Genomic DNA, 22,650 nt, shown 5'->3' on the forward strand with positions numbered 1-22,650 from the left:
CATTTTGTAGAAATGCACTCCTGACGTTACAAGCAATACTTCCTTGATGCAAAATGAAAATTAGAAATTGTAGTTCAGTTGGAACCTCAGAATTTTTTCAGAGATAAATACTTTTCTGTTTTATGTGTTCTGAATTAGGTGCTTACAATTCAAATCCATGACACAGCTGGTCTTGTTGGATATAAAAGGAATCTGTGTGTGTGTGTGTATAAATAAAAAAGTAAGAAATGGTGGAAGTTCAGAAGGATATGTGAACTGGTTTTGATATATTACATTAATATTTTCTTTTCATTTGGATTTTCAGATTTGGGGCAGTGGCCTGTGGAGTTGCCTCTGAGCTTTATGTCTTTGGTGGAGTCAGGAGTCGTGATGACAGTCAAGCCAGTGAGATGGTGACATGCAAATCTGAATTTTATCATGATGAGTTTAAAAGGTAACTGGCTGCAGCTCTAAACATGGAAAATACATGCCTTACAGTCTTTTGCTTGTTCCCCTGCTGTTGGTCCAACCCTTAAAAGCATATTAGGTCTGTGCTGTGCTCATTTTATTTTTTATGACCCAGTTTGGCTGTTACTGAAGGTCCATCAGTGGCTTTACCCTCTAACATACTGAGCCTGAAGCCCTGGGCCTCCATGCCAGTCTTGAGTGCCCCTGAACAGGACAAGCCCCTTGGTCATACAGGTAGTTTGTGGTTCTTCCCCTGCACTCTGCAATTCCCCCAAGTGCAGGGTACTGCTGCCCCTACCTGTGCTCATGCCCAAGGCTTCTTCTGAGTGCTTATTAAAGGTGTTTTCCAGCCTAGATGGTTCCATGATTCTATGCAGGAGTGTATGTATGTACAGGGATATTTCTTCATGATCCAGTCTTTTGCAGCTTAGGGAATTCCTAAGGTAGGGATAAGAAATTTCATGCATTTTTGCTCCAAGCATTTATAGCTGATGTAGGTTTTTGCCCTAGGAAAGACACTATGGATGCTGTACATTCCACAGCCCTCTCTACATCCTGTGTGGCTGGTCTCCTTCTCTTTGTTTTGAATCTGCTTCCAATTGCTTCATTTGTTGTCTCTTGGCTCTGGTGGTGGAATCCACCTTATTACACGTGGTAACTATTCAAAATGTTACCTTAGGCAGATTTTTTTTGTATAGTCACCTTACTCTCCAGTCATAAGACAAGCTTTGGTTCCTTCAGCAACTTTTTTCTTGCATATGACTATAAATTAGATGATTCTCTTTATAAACTAAATTGAAAAAAAGACTTTGTGGTCAGATGTTTCAAGTCTTGTTGACAGTGGAGAAGATTAGCATGTCTTTATTAGAAGATCAAGACTGATTTATGACAGTGACCTGTATAAAAGGACACAAAAATAGAATAGTAGATGTAAATTCATTATGTAATTTTCTTGCAAGATGTGGTTGTAAAGAGACTAATTTCTGCATGAAGAGGTCTTCTGTGTTGTTCAAAGTGATGTCTAAACTAGCTATAATCCAATGAGGCTGGATGAAAACATCCTTTCAAGTGGATATAGGAAGCAGACAGATAAGAGAGGCTATTGCTGCTGATGCTCCCTAGTGTTTTCTAGCCCTGTGGGGGTGGGGAAATGCTAAAAGTTTATTAACAGTTTTGAAAGAGGTCTTTGAAAGGAAAAGAATTCTGGAAAGAAGTGCTCTCCTCTCTCCTACTTGCTATTTTTAGCTGATTCACTTGAAATATTTCCAGGCTGATCCTCATGATTCCTCACCAGTGACTGTAAACCTGTCCCACTGGTTGGTAGAGGGTGAGCTTTCATGGATTTTGGAGTCCTCGGAGGTTGCAGCCTTGGTGAGTCCGTGGTGCCACCTGCTGCCTGCAGCACCCACACCTGCACAGCGTGTGCTGTGCTTGTGGCCGTGCTCGGGGGCATCCCCGAGGTGTTACAGGGTTCAAATAAAACTGTAGTAAAAATCCAGTTGTTCCAGGTCTTGCTCTGCCCCCCCCGTGTGTGCTGGGTGTGTGGAGTGAGGGCTGTGCCGGCGCAGGGGCCGGGAGGGAGCAGCAGGAGGAGCTGCTGGAGGAGGCACAGGGTGAGGGCTGCCCAGATACTCACATTTGCCTTTTTGCTCTGCCATTGCAGGGTCTGAGGCTAGGAATTGAACTCAGCTTAAGTGTGTGCTTGCACTGCAGGCAAGACACGGGTTGTGGGTGTTCCTTTGGAGGCTGGGGACCAGGGAAGGCTGGGATGACTCTGCCGGCTGGGGATCGTGCTCCCAAAGTTTGGAAGGTCTCGGTTCAGCCCCGGGAGGCACAAGGGGAGCTGTAGCCAGAAGAGGGTGCAGTGTCCCTGTGTTATGTTCCAGCACTCAGCTCCAGGGGTCTGCCAGTTATCCCAGGTTTCCCTCAGAGATCTGTGCAGGTGGGTGCCTTTCAGGGGGGCTGTGGCAGGGGCTGTGACACCTGAGCAGTTGTAACTATGTGGAAAAGGGAGAAAATGGCCATAAAGGGAATTACCTTCAAACTGCAGTTAGCAAATATTTCTGCCTGCCCAGTGCTGAGACAAAGTACGTCGTTGTCCAGTATTCTTTTCTGAAGTAACATTGCATCTGGAAAATGATCGTAATTTCATTAAAATAGTGTCTCAAAACATGAAATGAAAGCATATTGACTCTCTGGAAAATGTGAGGGTGTTATTTCCTGGGCTGATTGAGAAATAGCAGAAAACAAATCTAAATCACTTACTTCACTCAAAATAAATAATATGCTTAAAATAAATAATATGCTTTTCTTAAGTCTGTGAAAACCTTATGCTAAGTAATGATGTGTGTTTGATGAGTTTAGCAATTCCACTTGCACATGCTCTGCTGTGCATCAGCACTCAGGAGTAGAGCATAAGTGATGCCATAGACGTTGCCACAGGTGGACAGTCTCTCAGTTCCTTCGTGCATAGTTACTGTGATGGATGTACAAAGGCAGGTTCTTCATCTTAAACATTATGCAGCTGCTACAAGGTGATCGATTTACAGTTGAAAAGTGCATTTGTTTCCTCAGCAAGGTTCTGAGACAAATACAAGGTGATTAGTCCCCCTTCAAACCAGCAGCTTCAAAAAGTCATCGTGAAGGATCTGAACCCTCAGACTTCACAGCACACACACTTTTTGTAGTTATGGTGATGGAATAATACTGGAGCTGTCAGAGCTGAAATATCACATCAACAACGTATATGTGTGTTATTGGCAGAAATTTAAAAGTGTTGGGTTAATAGATTTGGGGAAAGGAGGAGTATGTTTGCAAGGTGGTTTAGCAGCAGTGGGTCAGAGTGACAGCACATCAATTCTAGCAGTCTCCAACCAAAACTTACCGTGAGTTTTTGATAGTTACATACATCAGTATTCTGTACTTTGTAACAAGCTACGGGCTTTTCCAGCTGTTTTTAAGTGCAGCACTCCATCATGTTCACTTTCTCTTTGACTGGAGAGAACTTTTTGTGCTGTGAGTTGAACCATTGGGTACTGCTGGGTTTCAGGTACGTGCAGCAGTGCACACCTGGGTCATCTGCATGAATTTCCATGTGTGCCTCAGGTCTCATTACCAGGGAGCACAGGGTCAGCACCACCCCAGGCACCCAGAGGCTGTGAGTGTCTGACTTACAGGTTTTACTCCAGTGTGTATGTCTAAGTATGTACTTACAGCAGTATATAAACATATTAATTCCTGTAAGCTGCCATAATTCTGGCTTAAATTGGATTAAAGGACTGAAGTTGTTTAATATTGTTTACTTTGACAGTAACTTACTCCAGAATAACTCACAGTGCGCAGTCTTTCAAAATTGTTATTCTAAACTATGACACGGAGTTTTCTAAAGACTGGGGATATGCTGAGGTCTTCACACTACCAAAAAAATAAACATTGAGACTCCTGTTAAGCTGTGCTGTATAAACAAGTAATAAAATAAATGAAGTGAGGCAGAATAGTAACATCCACATGAAATGTGGAACAGGATAATAGAGAAAATAATTCTCATATTTGAAGTACTGCTGTAACCGAGGTTTTTCAGTTAATAAATGTTTTGTCAGCCTGTCTTTAGAGTCATGTGCATGAGCGAATGTAAGTGAACCAAAGATAGAAAATACATCAGACTGCAGGGCTTTTGCAGGATGTGGATTTTTTTTTTCAAAGGCTATAGATTGAGCTTTGTGTGCGTTGTATCCTGGTTTTTAAAATATTGATCAAGCTAAAAACAGACTTAATAAATGTGAAAGTGGAGGATGGAGATATAAAGGTATCCTTGACTCAGTGGTTCAGTGTTTCTTCTCTATAAAAAGCAGGAAATCTTAACTGTATATTCAAGACCTTGGTGGGTCAGTCTTTACTTCTGCCAGAGTTCCTAATTCATAATATACTTTTTTGCATCACATAGGTGTGCGGAGAATTGGGTGATGTCTGTACATACTTGGGTTTTTTCTTTTCAATGTAGATAATTGGAAATATTTAACAGAGCCCAAATTGGCTTTAGGATTCTTTGCAAGAGCTGCTGGTGGAGCTCTGTCTCTAGGAATAGTCCAACTGCCTTTTGCTGGTGGTCTGGAAGTCAGGTAGGATTTTTTCCTTCTTTTCATGATTCAAAAAAGAATTATGAAACTTTGCAGGTATTAAGGGGGATAAAAGTGAAAGATACCTGTTCAGAAGCAGTACTTGGCAAAAACTCCTTTAAAATGTTCTTTTTGCTACCGGAACATCATAAAAATAAGGAAAAGCTTTCAGCAGTATATAAGTAGTAAACTAAATAATCTTGTAACATGGTACGTGTAATTAGCAAGATTCTTCCATTCAGTGTGCAGGAATTTCATTAAAAGCAAGTGCTTATTAAAATGTGATGAGAACACTGCCTGATGCACTGTCAGATGAGAGGAACACGGATTTCCATTCATTTGCAGGCCTCCTTTCCCAGCTGGGATGAGCTTGAGGTTATATATCTAGAATCTGTTTGTTCTGTATCACATCTTTACTTCCTTCCCACGTGGACATAGAGCAGTTACCATCCTGCCTGTTCATTACAGCAGTGTGGATGGATCATTTGGCTTATATCACTTGAAGAGTGGAAAAAAATCAAGATTCCTTCTTTTTTTTTTTTTTTTAAATTTAAGTGGAAGCACATTTCAGTTCCTGAGCAATCACTCCTGTCCATGGTTACGGTGGTACTGCCTTCCCCCTGCTCCTCTTGGACTCGGTTTGAGTGGAGCCATCCCGGGGAAGTACGCAAGAGTTCTGTTCCAAGGACTGTTTGCAGATTCCTGAAGATTGTGAATTTTTGGTCGTGGTGTTTTTTCCATACTGTTCAAAAGGCAGGCACAGCCCACATTAAGCTGGAGCTTAGTCAAATTCTGATGAAACGTGACCCCTTGCCCTTCCTGTCTTTGTTCCTTCCTAGTTCTAACTGCTAAAGCTGCTGTGAGTGTTCCTGAAAAGTGGGGCCTGTTTTTTAAAGTGTACGTGTTGAGAAAGCTTCAGAATGAATTTTCACAAGCAACTGCAGATACTTTAATATTGTCCTTTGGTGCTCTGCTTGGACCTCACACCGTGGGTTTAGGTATTTTTATTTAAACTCCAAAACCTTGAATATCTAGTGCAGATAAACCTCTGAATTGTTTTTTTCCCCCTTCCTTAACATGGTCCTGTGTTTACTAAAAAAAAAGAAATTCCAATCTTCCTTCTGCACTGCTCTGCCACTTATTCAGTTTTCATAATTCTAGGTCACTTGCTGCTAAAAAGCAGTGAAAACACTGAGTGTGCCCTCTTCCCACAGTAAGGAAGCTAATGAAATATGGTGCAAGATGTTTTGCTCTGTAGGAGGGTTTCTGAACCAGTGTAGAGAACTTCTCTTTTGTTCTGCTCTTAGTTCATCTCTCATCCTCTGTGACAGCTACAAACCATTGCCTTGCTTTCTGCAGGATGTTAATCCTTCAGTGTACAGCACAGACAAAATCATGGACAGCTAATCCTTTCATTTGCCCTTTAAAAATTGATTTCTGTCTCCAAGATAATTGATGTGGAGCAGCATCTCCTTCAGTGCCAGAAGAGAGGTTTACTTCTGAATCAGGAGTTCAGAGAATGCAGAATTTTCCATGGTCAGCAGGTATCTGTGAGGGCATTTCCAAACTTTTTCCCTCAAATTACCCTGGTATGACCATAAAATACATGGGGTGATTTTCAAAGGTTTCTCAGACTTTCCTGTTCTCTGTAAATAATTTAATAAAAGATGTAGGAGCAGTCACCTAAAATGGCCTTGATTTGTATGTCTCAGGATCTGTACCTGGGAACTGTGACACCCTCTGCGAAAGTGTAGCAGAATTTTGTAGGAATTTGTTTCAGAACCAAAGAGAATGCTGACAACTCTAGGCAAGTGGGACACCTTTATAAACCAGCATCCCAGTACATGCTTACCTGCTTTCCAAAGGCTTCAACATGGAAAACTGCTTTTCACTGGGTGGGATGATCAGGCTGCTGTAGTGTTGCAATGAGACTGTGCTTACAGTGAACACAGGGGACTTTTAAGATTACAGTAGGAGCTGGAAAGGGATTGAAAAGAGCCTGATATGTGATTAGGAATTCCATAATGGACATTTTTCTTTTCCAGATTCCCTTACCATTTTGATCTCCAATCTTCTGTCCCTTGTTTGAAGCTGAGCATTGCCAAGTGCTGCATTCTTCTTAGCAGGCCCTTACAAAGCACAATTAGAGAAGTTAAGGAGTTATATGGGAGAAGGCACTGCTTAATAACAAGGTTCTGCCATAGCAATTTGTTATTTCCCCTCGTGTGGGTCATTAAGGCTTATGTGTGTTTATGATTTTACTGATTTTGAGAAAAAACAGCCTAAAATTTTCTCTGTAGGGAAAATTGACTGGCATAGCTGTTGGCTCTGACATGCCTGGTCGCTTCCAGAAGGTCACACTGGGTGGCTGCAAGAGGAATTCATTATAGGTAGATTACACAGATGAGTGGAGCAATTCTGAAATAAAGCAAATTCAGGATACAGCAGTACCAGTTGCTTTTCCTGGCTAGGGGAAGCCAGGACTATTGCAGTCTAGACAACATTCCCACTGCTTTTTACATAACCAGTTACCACGTGCTCTCTGCTTTCGAGTCGAAGATTACAGTTACCAAAAGAATCTGGATTATTTTTTTTTTTTAATAATCACATCCTGTTTTTTAATTATTGTTTTTACAGGTGGATTTATCTAAATGACCAGAACCTCTGTATCCCAACTAGTTCTTCTTTTGTGTACGGAGCTGTGCCCATCGGAGCCAGCATATACGTGATTGGAGATCTCGACACAGGTCAGAACTAGAACTAAAAACCTCTTGTTGCTTATTTTCTTCCAGTCTTTTAAATACTGGGCACTAATGAGACTGAACATTTTAAGGATAAGAGGCTGAGATTCTGTTCTAAGTTGCTGTGGTTCACAGGGATTATGCTGGACATACAGAAACGTGCAGGTTGCTTTTGGAGCTCTTCAGAAACAAGTTCAGTGCAATGAGCATTGGGTGGTTTGGTTGATTAGTTTGAAGATCAGAAAAGAAGACTAAGAGTGTGTTACTGCTTTTATCTAAATGTAAGGAAAACTGTTTCTGCCTGAGGTTGTGGCTCCTGTCTTTGTAGCAGTAAGCAGGCAGTTCTGCATTTTGGGGACATCATCCAGTGGCTCATGTGGATGTGAGAGTGACTCTGGGCTCTAAATCCTGACTGAATAAATGTGTACTAACAAACACAGTCAGTCCTCAGCTTTCAGCATTTGGCCACGTACTGTAAAAGAGGTTTGGAAGACTACATGCTTTTGTGGCCATGTGTACATACGTAAGTTGTGTAACAGGGCTTTCTGCAAAACGTAAATGAGGAAAATTCCAAGTGTGGTGGGTTTAAGTGGATCAGAGACATCACAGTAGTTCCCTTTTGACAATAATTTCAACCACCCTTCCAGCAACCTATCTGTGTTCCTGTGCACTCTCTCCTTCACTCTCTCCTTCATGTGTTTGCATGCTCTGCCAGGGGAAGTTTGGGTTGGATATTAGGAAGACGTTTTTTACAGAGAGAGTAATCAGCCATTGGAACGGGCTGCTCAGGGAGGTGGTGGATTCTCTGTCTCTGGAGGTGTTTAAGATGAGGCTGGATGTGGCATCAGTGCCACAGTCTGGTAACCACGACAGTGTTGGGTCAAGGGTTGGACTCGACGATCTCGGAGGTCTTTTCCAACCAGGTCAATTCTGTGATTATCAGAGGTTCAACGCGGCGGTACCTACAGCACGTTTTAGGCATTTCCTCTCTTTTTTTGTGAACTCAGGCACAAACTATGACTATGTCAGAGAGTTTAAGAGGAGCACGGGCACCTGGCAGCGCACGAAGCCGCTGTTCCCGTCGGACCTGCGGCGCACCGGCTGTGCCGCCCTGCGGATCGCCAACTGCAAACTCTTCCGGCTGCAGCTTCAGCAGGGCTTGTTCCGCATCCGCGTCCCTTCTCCGTGATCCGTGTGCTGGCAGGGGAGGAGACTGGAAGAATTCTGCGCAGCCCACCATAATCTAGCTCTATATAAAAGGAAAAAGCTGAGAAATTACAGCTGAAACTTAACACTGTATGCTGTGCTTTGGTATGGTAACTGTTTTTGTTTTAAATGCTTTAAAAAGCTTGAGTCTCAGTTCTTGTTTGGGAACAAATAACTTAAGTATACATTAAAAAAGAAGAGAGGGGGGAAATAAAAGGGGAGAGCAAGGAAACACCTTCAGTCGTAACCATTTGGAGTTTAAACCGTATTATTGAAGAAGGTTTTTTTTTTGTGTCTGGAACTGTGGGAATTGGTTTCCTTTGGCGAAGCTTATTGGAAAGCGGAACAGATTTCAGGTGCATTTCCCCTGAGGGGAACTGGTCCGAATAAAAGTGCTATCTGGGACTGGATAGCTGTAATACACAGGAGCTGTACAATAACCAACCTCCCTGGTGTGCTGCCAAGACTGCTGCTGGAGCGTGATGCCATAGGAGACGTTGGTCGTTGCACCTTTTATTTCTAGTCCTTCCTCAAAAAGATTTAAGGTCTGTGCCTAAAAATGGTGGAGGTGTGTACATACGGTTTTTCATTCATTTGCAATGGTTTCATTCCTACAAATACTTTTAATATATTTAAAAATGGACTAATCTGAAATGGATACAGTACATTACAGAGAAGTAAACTGGTTTTTTTCTACGCTGTCATTCGAGTAGCCTGACGAACTGGTCTGCAGGTGGGTGGCATGTGCTTCTGGGTGGGCTTTGGTGGCTGTTTTCTTGAAGTGAAAAGGGGGAAGCGGTGTTTGGAACGGTTAGTGGTGATTGCTGCTTTTGGCAAAAGCAAAAAAAAAAAAAAACAAATAGGTTGTGTTCCTTTTTACTTCAGATCACTTGCAAACTCAGAATGGTTTTTAAGCCTGAGGATCGTAGAACGGTGTGTTTTGTCTCTCTCAGAACAAAGGTGAAGTATGACAAGGATATATTTCTTTTGCAGAAAACCTGATTTTTGGATTAAGAGTTCAGGAAAATTTGAACAGCGACTTTAAATTGGGATCAAAAGTTTGTTTACTAATGATTTCCGTGCTAAGGTACAGTCTTGTTTATTGCTGTCTGACTTGGAAAGCTGGGTTTTATGGCGTGGTTATAGTGAAGAACTTAGTATCTTGCATTTTTTTTCTTACTAAGCCTTGTTCACATCAGTAGCGATATTTAATTGCCTTTTTTTTCGTAGTCAAGGTCAGCTGGTAGAACACTTTTACCTCAGTTTTTGATTTCGTTATTGTTGTGATGGGTGGGACGTGACCTCTATTTATTTAAAAGGAATAAAATGGGAGAGATGGGAAATAGAAATAAGACCTCCCGCCCTTCAGAAAAAGAGATTTTGTATAACCAGTATTATAACTACACACAAAACTTTCCACTCTGCACCTTTGTGGACCTCAGACAAGCCAACCTCTGCCCTCAGTTGTGTTAGTGTAAACCTTTGTCATCTTCGCTGAATCATCTTAGACATGCTGAACTACAATCCCAAACTCCTACAGAATAGTGATATTTCACTAAATAACCCTTGAAGAGACATTCTGAAACTTCTGCTCGGTCCTTCCATAGCACTGATGTGTGGTTGGAATTACTCTGATTTCTGAGCAAAGGGTTGGGGGGGGAAAGAAAAGGGCAGCAGCCAATCCATTCACCATTATTTATTTTTTTATTATTTTTTACAATGCTGAAGTGCTGCAAAACTTGAACTATATACATCAATTTTCTGACCTATATTAGTTGACATATTAAAAAGTTTATATATTTATGCATTGCAGTAAACTTGGTGTGTGTATATATATGTCTTTAGATTTTAAATTTATATATAATGCTTTACTACAGAAATGTGAACCACTATTTCCATCCTTGGCTGTCTTGTGAAATAAATCAAGTGCTGTTAGTTTATCTATAAAACTTCCCTTTTTTGAAAAATCTTACATGGATCAATTTTTTTTTTTTCTCAGACAAAGTGCCAAGATCCCATATTCAAAAGTGATGAATGTTCCTAAGTACCTATTTCACTTTTGAGCTCAGTTTTCTAAGTGGCTTGGAAAACTTTCAAAAATGTTATTCAGAATATTGCAGGCTGCTATCTCCCAAGTCCCTGTAGCTTCCCAGCACCCTTGAGGGCATTCAGCACCCAGAAAACATAAGTGATAAATGCACATATTAAATCCAAATCCTCTGTACTCAAGCAGTGTTTTGCAGTTAAAATTACTGAACAGAATGTTTACATTTAAAGTAGGATTAACAGTAGGTATTCTTACTTTTTTTTTTTTAACATAAATAAACAAATCTCTTGTGATTGGAGCGTGTTGCGAGTGCACTTGGTGAGATTTGACCAAGAAGTTTAAGCCTCTTCAGCTGAACCAGTTGCAAACTGAATTTCTTAGCACGCCTGTCCTTGTGTCACGTTCTGTGCAGCCCAGGGACCCTGGGATCAGACCCCGGTGTCTCGAGGGACACTGGCTCCTGGAGTTTGGGGTGCATGCTCAGGCTGAAGATTTGAGCACTCCTGAGCTCTCAAAACTGGCTTCCTTGGTGTTGCTTAAGTGAATGGGGATCATTCCCCATCTGCGTTGTGTGTGGCCGATCCGGGAGCTGTTCCAGGCCCTGTGTGTGTAGGAGGGAAGTGATGTGTCTTTTGGGGTCTGACTCCTGTCTGTCTGCCCTGGTCTGATCTGCAAGTGCATCTCTTGGGATGTGCAATAACCAGGTTTGATTTCTCTCTGAATTTAAGGCAAGGCTTTGATGCCAAGGCTCCCCTTTCTCCAGGGATTGTCCTGGGGATGGTGCAGGAGACAAGAGGCAGAGCTGACCTCTGATTTTCCTTTTGCTTTTCAGAAGAGATGGTCGACTTCAGTAGGGGAGGGAGGCTGTGATTCCAGAGGTGCTGAGTAGAGGGAGGTCACCAGTCTCCTGAGGCGTTGAGCGTGTGAACAGCCATAGGTTGGACTGGGTTCACTGGTAAATGCCACCACCCCAGCTGTCCCTGCACCCCGGTGCTGTGTACCCCTGGTGCTGTGTACCCCTGCATACGATGGCTGAACCACGTGGGAAACAACTCAGGAACTTTCTGAGGTGCAGTCCAGGGGTCTTAGGTGGTTTGGCAGTTTAGAAACTTAGTTTGAGTTGTCCTTGCTTGGCACAGTGGGCTTAATTCCTTCCAGCTCCTGAATCAGCTCTCTCGTTCAGCCAGGTCCTCCACGGGTGACTCTGTGAATGTTTCTCCTGGCCCTCTGTCCCTGCCATCTGAGGCTTCACCACCAGGCTTTAGGCACCTTCCCTGGGGCTGAGAGTTCATCTCAGCATTGAAATGCTGATGTTTTTAGACCAACATTTGTATTTCTGCAAAGTGCCACTGACTCGGTGCCCGGCACACCTTGGACCTGGGCTGGGTCCTTGGGTGCACCTTGAGTCAAGCTCAGCACAATCCCAAACCAGGACTGGCTGGGCCACCTTGAGCTTAAGGAACTTGGACTGGGCCTCTGTGTCCTTTTTCCTTCCCCTGCTGAGGAACTGGACAAACCCCAGCCACTGTCATCAGAAAATCACCAAAATACGGGGTAGGAGTTGTGGAAGATGGGAAGAGAGGTGGCTTTTTCTTCTCCCCTCACTCCATCTCTTACCACAGTTCCCCCCCCAAAAAAAAATTCCCTCTTCCTTTTTTTTTTCTTCATGTGCCACGGGTTATTTTTGGAAGAACTTTGGAATTGCTAATTTTAGGTTAAATCAAAAGTTTTGAGTGTACAAGTGGGGGGAAAGAAAGAGATACTATTGTAAGCACACGGCAGCGTCCTCTGTGCTTGTTTTACACCTGTAGTCTTGTGGCTGCTCTGTACAGCAGAGAGAAGGATTTACAGAAGCAAAGGTGTAAAGTGCTGTTGCTCTCAAAAATAAATCCCTCAGGTACCTGAGGGAGGCACACACCTGGCCTTGTGAGATGGTCCTAAAGAGTCAGGGTTGGATTTCAAATTCTTTCTGTGTTTATAACCTGAAGAAGAGGCATCCTGAAGAGTCTTCTGTTTTGCTGTACCACAGCGAGGTCTGCCTGTCCTCAAATGTTTGATCAGCTAGTCCTTAAGTTTTAGTTGTTGTGAAAGTGCTGTATCAACCCAGCTGCTCCTGGTCGAGGGACTCTCCACAGCTTTGGGGGCACCTCGTCTGTGAATTGAAGGCAAATGGATACGAGGTCACGCAGCAGGATAGTGGTTGAGTCTGAAAACAAAGCAAATTCACAACCTCAGCTCACTGATAGCTGTGGGCAGGCTGTGCTTGGACTGCACAGCACGTGCCTGGCACACAGCCTGCCTTCTGGGGCAGAGATCTGGGTGAAAATAAGAGGTTTTTATCAGAGCTGCCGAGGCACCTGGTTTACGAACTCCCCTCGCAGAACACACCAGGCAGCTTGGTTTCTTTGCAATATTTCTTGTGCCTGCACGACTCAGGAAATGCACAAGTACAGGAGTGAGGGGTTTAGGGATGTCTTTCCCTGTTTTAACTGCAGTTCCTCTGGTTGTTCCATAAATACCGTGGCCATCCAGCCTGCATGGGCTCTGCTAACGTGCGTGTGCCGTGCAAAGTGGAGGATGCAATAACAAATGCAAGTTGATACAAGTGCCAAAATTTTGGTTTACTCTGTGTGTAACAATAATTCAGCTGATCTACTAAAATATAGAGATGCTTACAATTCACTGTGTTCCAAAAAAGAGCAGTGGTTTGGGTTTTTTTGTTTTTTGGTTTTTTTTAAATGTATGCTATTGAAAACACTGTAAATTTTTACTTTTTTTTTTTTTAAATACTGTTCTGCAGGTTTGTTACTCTTCACAGCTGCCTTGAATATCACTCCATGTGATGGCTATGGACACTTTGCTCTTTATTAGAGCACTGGTGCCATGCAAGTATATAATAAGTGGCAGCTGACAACAGGTTTTAGTATTTAAAATTCTAAGTAGTTAGATGAAGTGCAGTTCGTTTGCATTAGTTGGCCTGCAGTGTCTCGGGAAGTGTGGCTGTGCCCAGGGACACAGACAGACCAAGGCCTGGTTTGGTGCCACTCACAGCCATGCTGTCAAAGGAGTTACATTTAATTTAGGGTATGGATCCTTCCTGCCTCTAATTTAGCACTGAGGACGGTGGGGGTTGTGCTCTCTGAGCTCTTTGGAGTACTTAAACAGCTCCTCCAGGTGGGTGGGAGGGGTGTTAATGACATCCCTGTGTGCAGGAGCTGCTATTTCCATCTTCTCTTGGAGTGTTTCCTTTTCCTGTCCAGGAACAAGTGCAGGGCTGCGTTTCGCTCGTCGCTGCTGCAGCCTTTTGACGTTTGCCATTTTCTGCTGCTCTTCCTTGTCTTTTCTTGGAGCTGGGAGCTGCACCTGTAGGTTCTGTGTTTCTGTGGCACACCACTTGGGAAAGGAAAGTACAGAGATCACTCTGATCCCTTGGGATTGGGAAGGTGACCCAGGGAAAGCTGAAGGCAGTGAGATTTGGGGGCAGCTCCACTCATTTTCTGTGGGGGTCACATCCACATACTCTGAAGTTTATTGATAAGTTGGGCACCTGCTCTCCATTATCCCTGTGGTTTCTGGTGTGGGGTTTTTTTTCCTGTGAAATTCCTTGCTGTAGGAAGGATTGCAGCCAGGGTTTAAGGTGACACCTCTGATCAGCCATGCCCAGCATGACTCTGCAGCCTGACTGCTGTTGTCCTCCAGTAATCAATTGTCTCAAAATTTTGATTAACAGGTAATCTAAAAACATGGGCTAAAGCCATGTGAAGTGCCCAACTTGATAAACACCTGCTCAAAAGGATTAAAGGTAACAGGAGAATTAAACTATGAACTGCTACCAACGGGTGATTATGTTGTAAATTTGTTGGCAATACAAAATCTTAGATATTTTTCTAAATACCTTATTCTAGGTAGCTGCTTCTTAGTTGTAAAAATATTTGAAATACATAAAGATGTTGTTTAGAATAATATTTGAAGGTTATTGTCTTGAAAAGTGAGCTGGAAGATTGGAGCTTTTCAATGGCAAAGGCTAAATCTTGTTTGCCCAGTGCTTTTGCAGGGTTTCTGGTGAACAGAGAACACCTGCCAGGGCACATCAGTGCATGAGGGTGCTCAATGCCACTGCCTACCTGTGCCCTTGAATTGGCATAATGAAATGAGGCTGTTCTGAGCCCTGGTAAAAGCTGAGGGATCTGATTACAATAATAAGATAGAAAGAAGTGTCCCCAATGTCAATAATATTATTGATAAAACACGAAAATACAATTTATTTTTTTTTCAAATACTGGGTACTTTTGAATCACCACTTAATGCCCTTGATTATTTTTTTTTCTTCTTTGCCTTTCATCCTTTTCACTTAATGCTAAAATATCCTCAGTTCTTGTCAAGGGCAAGTTTCTCTCCTCTGTATTTGCAGCCCCAGGAGCCTGACAGACCCCCTGTCACAGGCTGTGCAATGGGCTGTCTCTCCAGTGTAATTTCTGTGCATTCTCTGTGCTGCCACCTCTGCCAACTTCAGAACATTTAAAAAAAAAAAACCAACCCTGTAGAACAATTTTGCACCAGATGAAAGCAAGAGCCATTTTGGAAAGTCTAAATGTCAGTCTGCAATAATTAGTGTGCTTTGAAAACCTGATCCCTGGCTGGGCTTGAGGTTCTCTCCTGAATGGTCTGACACTGATTGATCTGCCTTATCAATTTTATTAACCTGCTTTATCAATTCACACGTGACAGCAGGAAAGCATTATCATCCTTGTCACTTGTTTCACTTGTCCTTGTCACTTGTTTTTAACTCTTAAAAAGCAAAGTCTGCTTATTTATTGGAGTATATAAACCAGTACACCGGGGTATCTGCCAAGGTGGTCGGGTTGAACAGAGCTGACATTCTGCAAAGCTCTTGTTAAAGTTTCTTTCTGAAGGGAAGCCAGGGAGTGCCCTCTTAAGAAATACTTTCAAATTCTTTCAGAACTGGTCTTAAACGAGTCCAAAGGACTCCTTTGGATTGCTCAGAGTGCACGGGGTCTGTTCGAGCTTTTGTTTGCTTCGGGAAACAGCTGCTAAGTCAATTTGAAGCATTATTTTTTCATCCCTGACTTCCCAAACCGAAATAGGTAAATTAAAAATTGCTTCTTTTAATAGAAACATTTTTGTATTTAAGGGTTGGAGGCTGCATTTTTGCAATATGTGGTGAGTTTGTATTGCACCTTAGTTTAGTGGCTGTAAACAGCGATCTGTGTCCTGGTGGACTCCTGACAGGTACTTTTCAGTGCTTGGAGCAGAGGAGAAATATCAGTAAAACAAGATTTTCTAGGGGGGAAAGCCCCGATTCCCAGCTACCTCATTTTTTTTCCCTTGCACTTTGTCAAATCTTTTTGTTTTGTTTTAAATCACGTTTTGCCCTTCAATTAAAAAAAAAAAACTAAAAGCAGACAAGAAGCAGGACAGAATGGTGCCATTGCCCAAGGACAGTTTACTTTAATTTCATTTTAAATTAATGTTTCTGTACAAAAAGACCAAGGTTGACCTGCAGCTGCTGTAAAAAGTAAATAAAAATGTGTATTCCTTGAAAGTAACTATTATACTTGGAAATGAGAGTAGCAATTGAAAGACTGTCCTGATGATTTTTAAATAGGAATAGATCTGTTTAAAAAAATGGAAGTCTCTGCTCTTTTAAGGACAGATCAGATAGTTTTCTCTCTGCCTCTGCTCTGCACTGTTTTGCCTGTGATCCATTATCTCAGTGGAGAGATTCACTGATTTTTTTCTGTAAAGTCTAATTGGCTGTTTTTCTGTGCAGTTCCCCATTTGCTCACCTGCAGAGGAAAAACTGTCAAAAATCAATACCCACCTTCTGCACCTGAACTCAGTTAATTGCCCGTTTCTTTGGGATCTTCAAGTATGTGGGGTTTTGCTTAGCTTGAAGAAGTGTGCTTTCTTCTGCTTCTAAAGGTGCTATTTTGACATAATTTTGAACTCCTTACACTGTGCTTGACTTCTCAAAGGACTGATATGAGCTGATAATCAGCTCGTGTTTATTCTCTGGGGTTTTTCTTTGACTATTCAGTCTGGTTTTTAAAATACATCCCTTTTCATAAAGATGGCTCCCGAACTGTCAGAGGCCTTAATAATACAAAATGTAACGGGGGAGTGCTGCCTTTTTCCTTTCTCTGTAAAGGCAAAGCCAAGAAATGCTTCACGGGGAACGTTTTCCTCTAAAATTTTAAGGAGCAGCTCATGCTTTGAGTTCAATGTAGCAAACATTCTACTGGCCACGCACGAATAGTAGGGACAAAACAAGGAGCTATTCATGCCCCTGCAGACTGAACCAATTAGCTGCTAATTCCAGAGCCTTCCATTGGCATCATGGTGGCTATTCTGTAAATATTAATGTTCCTGGGCTCGGTCCCAGGACCTGGCTGTGTGTCTGGGACACGCTGACCAGCGTGGCTGTCAGAGCACTGGGGTGTTGGGCCGGGTGTGGGGTTTGACTCAGACCTCACCTGCTCAGCCCCCCGAGGGTGTGGGTGCCACAGAGGGTCAGGAGGTAGAAGGAGAGAAGCTCCCAAGAGCACAGACATCAGCTTAGCAGGCCTGAGGAGAGGCTCTTGTAGACGCCAGCCATGGAGTAGAGAGATGAATTTTAGTCCTGTATAGGAACTCTTTTGTTGTCCTTATTGTGCTGTTTTTTATTTGTATTTAATCTCTATCATCAGTTTGGTGTAGGGGTTTGGTAACTGCTACAAGTTTTTCATTCTGTGGAGAATATGAGTCCTACTCCTGCCCTGTGTGAAGCAGCAGAGAGGATCAAGGGTTGGTGTTTGAACCTGTCCCCTCTCCAGCAGCAGGTTATTGTCTTCCCGTAGGCTTCACAGTCCCAATGCTGTAGCATTTCTCAGTTAATGTAAGAGCCCTTCAGCCTTTTCAGAAGAGTCCAGAGACTGCCTTGTCCTTCTCCTCCTTCCCATCTTGGGTGCTGCCCTCTGGACCGTCTGAACTCATCCAGGTTGTCCAGGAGCCACGGGCTGTGGCCTCATGAGGAGTACCTGTGTTACCTGCAGTGCTGTCTGAAAAACAGCTGATAAATGAGGGACCCAGGAGAACCCCACTGCACTTGCAAGTCTCTGATCCTCTCACTTTAGGGAAGGCTGAAGAGCAGCATTGTCCATTGCCTGTGCAGAGTCTGAGCTTTGCAGCTGCGCTCTGGCAGCACAGGTAAGGATGAGTCCACCCTGCCCCTTCCATAAGGGTAAGATATGAAAGGATTATGGACTGGGTGTTATAGGAGAACCAATATTTCGCGTTGCTTCTATTTAAATCTGAAAATACTGGGGTCTCTGAAACCGTGTCTGCAGGCTGGAACCGCATCTATTGGCCTAAATAACCGAGGAGCTCCTTCCTGCCTGGTTTTCCCCTCCACTTGTTTTTTTTCTGAGAAACCAGAGATGTGGAACTGCATCCCAGTTTGTCTGGTCACTGCTTTGTAATCTGAAGTGGAGCCTGACAAGCCGAGACTGTTCTGATTTTGCCTTCAAAGGGAAAAAGCAAAATTTCTTCACATTAGGTGCTCTACCTTCAGAGTTCTCCCTCTGTAAACCATGTTTATTGAGTAGCATGAATCTTGTAGGATTGGGCTAAAGAATATAAATACATATTATATGAATGATGACTAATGTATTTAGTCTGACTTTGTACGGTACAAATACTTTATTTTAGCGTAAGAGAATGAAATAACTACACTGAATAATCCAATTATGATATTCCATGAACCAAGAAATAGGAGGGTGTTGCAATGTGATGCCACATTGCTGCTGCTCTCACAAAGGTTCGGTGTTCTGTAAAATCTAAGATCTTGATAATGACCAGGAGATTGTCAGAATATATTGACACTTTTCCTACAAAAAATACGCTGGTGTGGTGTGGTAGAAACACTCACCTGGTCTTGTTTACTGTTGCTGGCATGCAGCTTGACAGCAAGGTTTGTTCCCATCATCCAGCTGTCATGCTTTGACTTCTGTGTTACAGATGTGTTTACTGCTACAGGCTCTTTGTGTGTGTACGTGTTCTGTGGGTCTGTCTGTGCTTTGTGTGGGAATGAAGTTTTTGCTTTTATTTATGTGTCCACCCCAAAAGTCTTCACGTGTTGCTTTAGAAATGAGTTGGTGAATCACTTGGGGCCAGGCTTTGGAATGCTCTGATCTGAGTATGTTGAGTTACTTCTGTTAAAAACAGGGAAAAATAAGACGTAAATGCTCTTTGGCCTCAATCAAACTATGCAATACAGCACACCAGAGAGCAGAATTCCTTGTGATACAGAAGATGTGCGGCTCCTGTGTCCTTCCAAGTCCAGTCCTTGGTCCAAGGTTAGGAGAACTTGTACTCAGTGGCTGCCCAAGAATCTTGTATCCAAACCCACTCCAGTTCACTGGTTTCCCTCCTGCCCCCTTGCCTGGCCCAGCAGTTTATCTGGGTCAGTGTATGGGTGTTTGAGCTGGAATGATGTCCTGTCCAAGTGTGTCCCTCCTGTCCTCTCGTGGTGTTGTCGATTGGAGCTCGTCCCGTGATCCCACCAGCGCGGCTTTTCCCGCTGGAGCGAGTTGGTGCCACTCCCCAACATTTGCCTGTCTCAGCTCTAGAGCAGGTCGGGTGTTTGGGGTTTGCTGTGCCCCTCTGGGCTGATGTTGTCTTGCTTTTATGTTCCTGTGTCATTCAGTTGTGAGTCTGGTCCTGACAGCAGAGAATCCCCGTGACATCCCAAACCCAGTCCAAGTACGTTTTCATTTCCAACGCTTCTCTGTGTCTGAGTTTGATTTTGCTGCTTCGGTGGCAATTCAGGGATAAATGCCCACGTGGTCAGGACTGCTGGTAAAGGTTCTTTGTTCTCCCATTGATTCGTTTTTTCCAGTGAAATTTGTTCCTTGTGTTCCTCTCCCTCCCCCTGTTCCCTGTCAGTAAAACGGGTACGCTGTTTTCCCTGCTCCTGCATCCCGTGAGGAGCTTTCATCTCCCAGGTGCTCTTGTCGTCTCACCTTCACATCATTCTCCATTTACTTAACCCACCCTGCACCTCACACTGCTCCTCCCTCCTAACTCCCTTTCCTATTTCACCTTTCTCTAATTCAGATGAACCTTGATTTCTTTTTCTGTTTCCAAAAAAGGGATTTCGGTGCATAACCTGGGAGACAGAAAAGCTCTCTCTGCAGGTGTCTGTGTGTATCCATTCCCTCCCCAGCACACACAGTGTGAAGGGTTCAGCCTGTTCCGTTCCTATCCCCAGGTTTTCCCTAGTGTGAAGCAGAACACAGGCTGAAGCCATTTCTTATTTCTTTTGGTAGTTGAAAATATTTGGAGATTTTCTTCTTTGGAAATAGCTGCTGCAGATGAGCAGCTGGCAGAAGAGAGGGTTGTTATGCTTCCATATTCAGTATTTTTAATTGAGGAACAAATAATTTATTTTGGGAAAAAAATGTAAATTTTTTTGTATTTGTATGTCAAAGTGGCCTTTATAGGAAAAGCACATAAAATATTTAGATTAAAATTGCTTAGTTATGTAATTTTAGTGGGGACTTTTGTATTGACAGGGTTTCTATGCATTTTTCAAAATATACTTGCTGTTTTGTGTTAGAATTATTGGAAATCTTTTTAAAAACATGTATTAACACATTTTCCATGGTTGATCCCTTTACTATCATTCCTTTTGAATACTACAAAGGTTTTAATTAACCCTGTAAATTAATTTTCCCCCACAAGTGTTTGCATTAAGTCAATACAATGAGTTATAGCATGGGTATGTAGCTTTAAGGGAATAAGCCTAATTAGTGCAGCTTAATTATGGGGAGATCTGTTCGGAGAAGGGCGGAACGCGGGGTTTCAATTGCACTTAAACCACTGAATTAGGAAATTTAGGTTTTTGCTGTACCTCAGTAGGATTTTATTAAACTGTTTCCATCCTGTATTGTTTACACTTGAGCATTGTTTAACTATGCACCGTTTGTGCAGTTTGCAGTTCTCCTTCATTCTGTTGGGATTATATGAACATTATCAGGTATGAAAAGTTTTGGAGTGTGTGGTATCCTCGTGGGTTTGACACGAGTTGGGGAGGGAGGAGAGGAAAGTTAGATCCATTAGTGTATTTTTCCATTTAATTATGTACAAGTCTTCACATTGGCTTAGACTAAATAACCGAACTTACAGTTGGACTGTAAGTGCAGTCAATGGTTTGGGGATGGGGGAAGTGAAGGGGTTGCAGAACTCCAGGCAAAAAATACCCTTTTAGTTGCACTGGGGTGCAACTGCCCTGACTGCCTGTGCAAAGCAGAACCCGAGGGGACACATCAGCCCCTGCTGTCACTGCTTGGATTTTCCTTTCTCTTCTCGAGGTGTTCCTGCAAGGTTTGCTGAGTGGACCCTTCCCAGGAACGTCTCTCAACTGACACTTCAGTTTTACCATTTTATGTTTGTCCTTTTAGTTGTTGTTTCTCTTCCCCGAGCGATCCCCCATTGTCCATAGGTTAGTGTAAGTGCAAGCTTTCAGGTGTAGCACCAAACAAACATTGCATGGTACGATGTAGAAAAATGTGCAATTCTAATGGCACTTTGACCCATTGCTGAAACACTGGGTTTTGCCACTGAACAAATTCTCAACAATTGAAAACACTCTGTGTCTACATTAGATGTCTTGAAGGTGAAGCAAAGGGCAGTTACTCCAGTTGTACCCACGGATAATTTGGTATTGATTCTTTTTTTAATAGTTTTGTGATCTGTTTTTAGAAGAACACACACATTTCTTGGTTTACTTTAGTTGCCATAAATTGCCCAGGGCAGAGCCTGGTCCACCTCCATCCATTTATTTTCATGGAGTAGTTGCACAAAAAAACGGGAACAGCAAAGCAGGAAAGCTGTTTGGTTACTCAGCAGTAACCTCCCTTGCAGATTTTGTGGCTCACACACGGTACAAAAAGGGACACAGGAATTTTCCTGGATTCAGTAGCACTCGCTTTGTTTACGTGTTCTGTAGAACGTTGGGTGACTAAAGGGAGGTTCCCTTTTTAAAGTATTTGACTTGTGCTTTGAGGACTTAGTTGCCACTGTGCAAATTGTGCTGTAATATTGTACCAAGGATCAGTGAAAGTGTTTTATCTTTTTTAATGTCGTTTGTATTTGATCGGGTTTTATAAATGTAAGAAAACAGAGTGTTGTATTTTGATCTGAAATTTGCGTATGGTAAAAGTAACTTTGCTTTATGTATTGGAGGTTTGCTCAGAACTTGAATAATTTTATAGAAGGGTACAGACCAAAATTAATTGTCTTAAAGGTGTTTAATAAATTAACCAAATAAAACATTGATTGTTTGAAAACTTGGTAACTGCTCCTTCTGCTTTTTCTTTCTACTTTTAAAAGGAAGAACATAGTTCAAGATTTTCTCTCAAGGTCTTATGAGAAGTGAAGAAAAAAAAAAGGAGCAGTGGATTTTATAAATATCATTTCCCATGAGTTATCTGTTTTATTATTAAACATTCCTACATGCCAGAAGTTTAATCAAAGGGGAAAGCCCAAAGGAAATAAATGAGGAGGAAGGGCTAAGGAAATGAGGGGAGGCGGGAGCAGTCCCTCTCCAGCTCTGTCCAGGCAGTGAGCGCTGGTGATGGTCACTCTGGGAGAGATGGGAGTGGGAAGGAGCCTCTGCTCACCTGGAAAAGCTCTCGTGGTTGTTTCGAGGTCTCCATTCTCCCCAGCAGTCACCCTCACTCGTCCCCTTCACAACTGCTGCTGCTTCCATGTGACCTTTCTGAGCAGAGGAGAAAAATCTGTGGAGTGTAACTGCTCCCAAGGGCAGGTACAAACTGCTCCTTCCAGGGCTGCCTGATATCCCAGCCCTCGGTTGCTCCGTGGTGTGCAGATGTGACCTCTGCAAGTTCAGAGACCTGCATGGTTTTAAGTTGCCAAGCAGCTGCAACTGCAGTTGAGCAATATTCTTGCTTCGTGCCTGCTCCCTTCTGTGATGTCCCAGCCTTGCCTCTGCTGGGGCTGCCTCCACTGGGACCAAGGAGCTGGAGCAAAGGTTTGACCTCCAGGAAAGTACCCTGAGCTCTGCCTACCTGTT

General features: G+C 42.9%; 1 protein-coding gene across 2 annotated transcripts in view; it reads left to right on the forward strand.

The window, feature by feature from the left end:
- The window catches only part of GAN (gigaxonin), a 41,019-nt gene extending 19,110 nt beyond the window's left edge, over positions 1-21,909 (forward strand). For both annotated transcript variants that reach the window (XM_027725184.2, XM_039380809.1), the window contains 3 exons: positions 305-433; positions 7,200-7,309; positions 8,311-21,909. In XM_027725184.2, coding sequence (XP_027580985.1) covers positions 305-433; positions 7,200-7,309; positions 8,311-8,492 — 421 coding nt within the window. In that variant the 3' untranslated portion in view covers positions 8,493-21,909. The remainder of the gene's footprint in view (positions 1-304; positions 434-7,199; positions 7,310-8,310) is intronic.
- Positions 21,910-22,650: the final 741 nt, after the last annotated feature.

The sequence above is a fragment of the Pipra filicauda genome, unplaced genomic scaffold (assembly GCF_003945595.2).
Source record: "Pipra filicauda isolate LSUMZ 115617 unplaced genomic scaffold, ASM394559v2 scaffold203_size1373443_pilon, whole genome shotgun sequence".
Taxonomy (NCBI): Eukaryota; Metazoa; Chordata; class Aves; order Passeriformes; family Pipridae; genus Pipra; species Pipra filicauda.